The sequence below is a fragment of the Dendrobium catenatum genome, unplaced genomic scaffold, assembly GCF_001605985.2.
Source record: "Dendrobium catenatum unplaced genomic scaffold, ASM160598v2 original_scaffold_65200, whole genome shotgun sequence".
Taxonomy (NCBI): domain Eukaryota; kingdom Viridiplantae; phylum Streptophyta; class Magnoliopsida; order Asparagales; family Orchidaceae; genus Dendrobium; species Dendrobium catenatum.
The window spans coordinates 1-536 of NW_021383650.1; the positions used below are offsets into that span (position 1 = coordinate 1).

At 37.1% G+C, this 536-nt stretch overlaps 1 protein-coding gene across 1 annotated transcript; it reads left to right on the forward strand.

Annotated features, from left to right (window-relative positions):
- Positions 1 to 6: 6 nt before the first annotated feature.
- Positions 7 to 536, forward strand: LOC114578529 (the record flags this gene model as incomplete). The annotated part of the gene is given in 1 exon segment (XM_028691763.1): positions 7 to 536. A coding segment is annotated over 1 exon segment (510 nt), but the record flags the coding sequence as incomplete, so codon positions are not given.

The following is a 536-nucleotide window of genomic DNA, read 5'->3' on the forward strand; positions in this document are numbered from 1 at the left end:
GTGACATCAACAAGAGGAAATTGCACATGATTTCTTGGAAGGAAACCTGCAAACCTAAAATTTATGGGGGGCTTGGTATTCCATCTATCGAAGCTCTTTATTTTGCCTGTGGATGCACTGTTGTTTGGAGGTTTTATAATTCCAAAAGTTTTCTTTTTAGCTGGTGGAAGGAAAAATATGGGTCTTTTTGGAATGCCAAGATTACTAAAAGCTCTTTTTATTGGAAAGCTCTATGTGATGTGGCCAAAAGTTTGCAGCATTCCCTAAATTTTAAAATTATACCCAACAGCAATCTGTCATTTTTTTGGGACCCTTGGTGCTTTGGGCTAACTGTGGCTGATAGGCTTGAGCAAGCTAATCTTTACTCTACCATCAGTCCCTCTATTACAAATTCAAAAGTTAACTGGTTTATCTCTACTGATAGTTGGAATTCTGCTTTACCTGTTCCTTCGAATTTAGATGTTTTGATTCGATCAATTCCCATTACTAATGATACTGTTGAATGTTGCTGGACTAAACCTTATAAACCGTCTTTC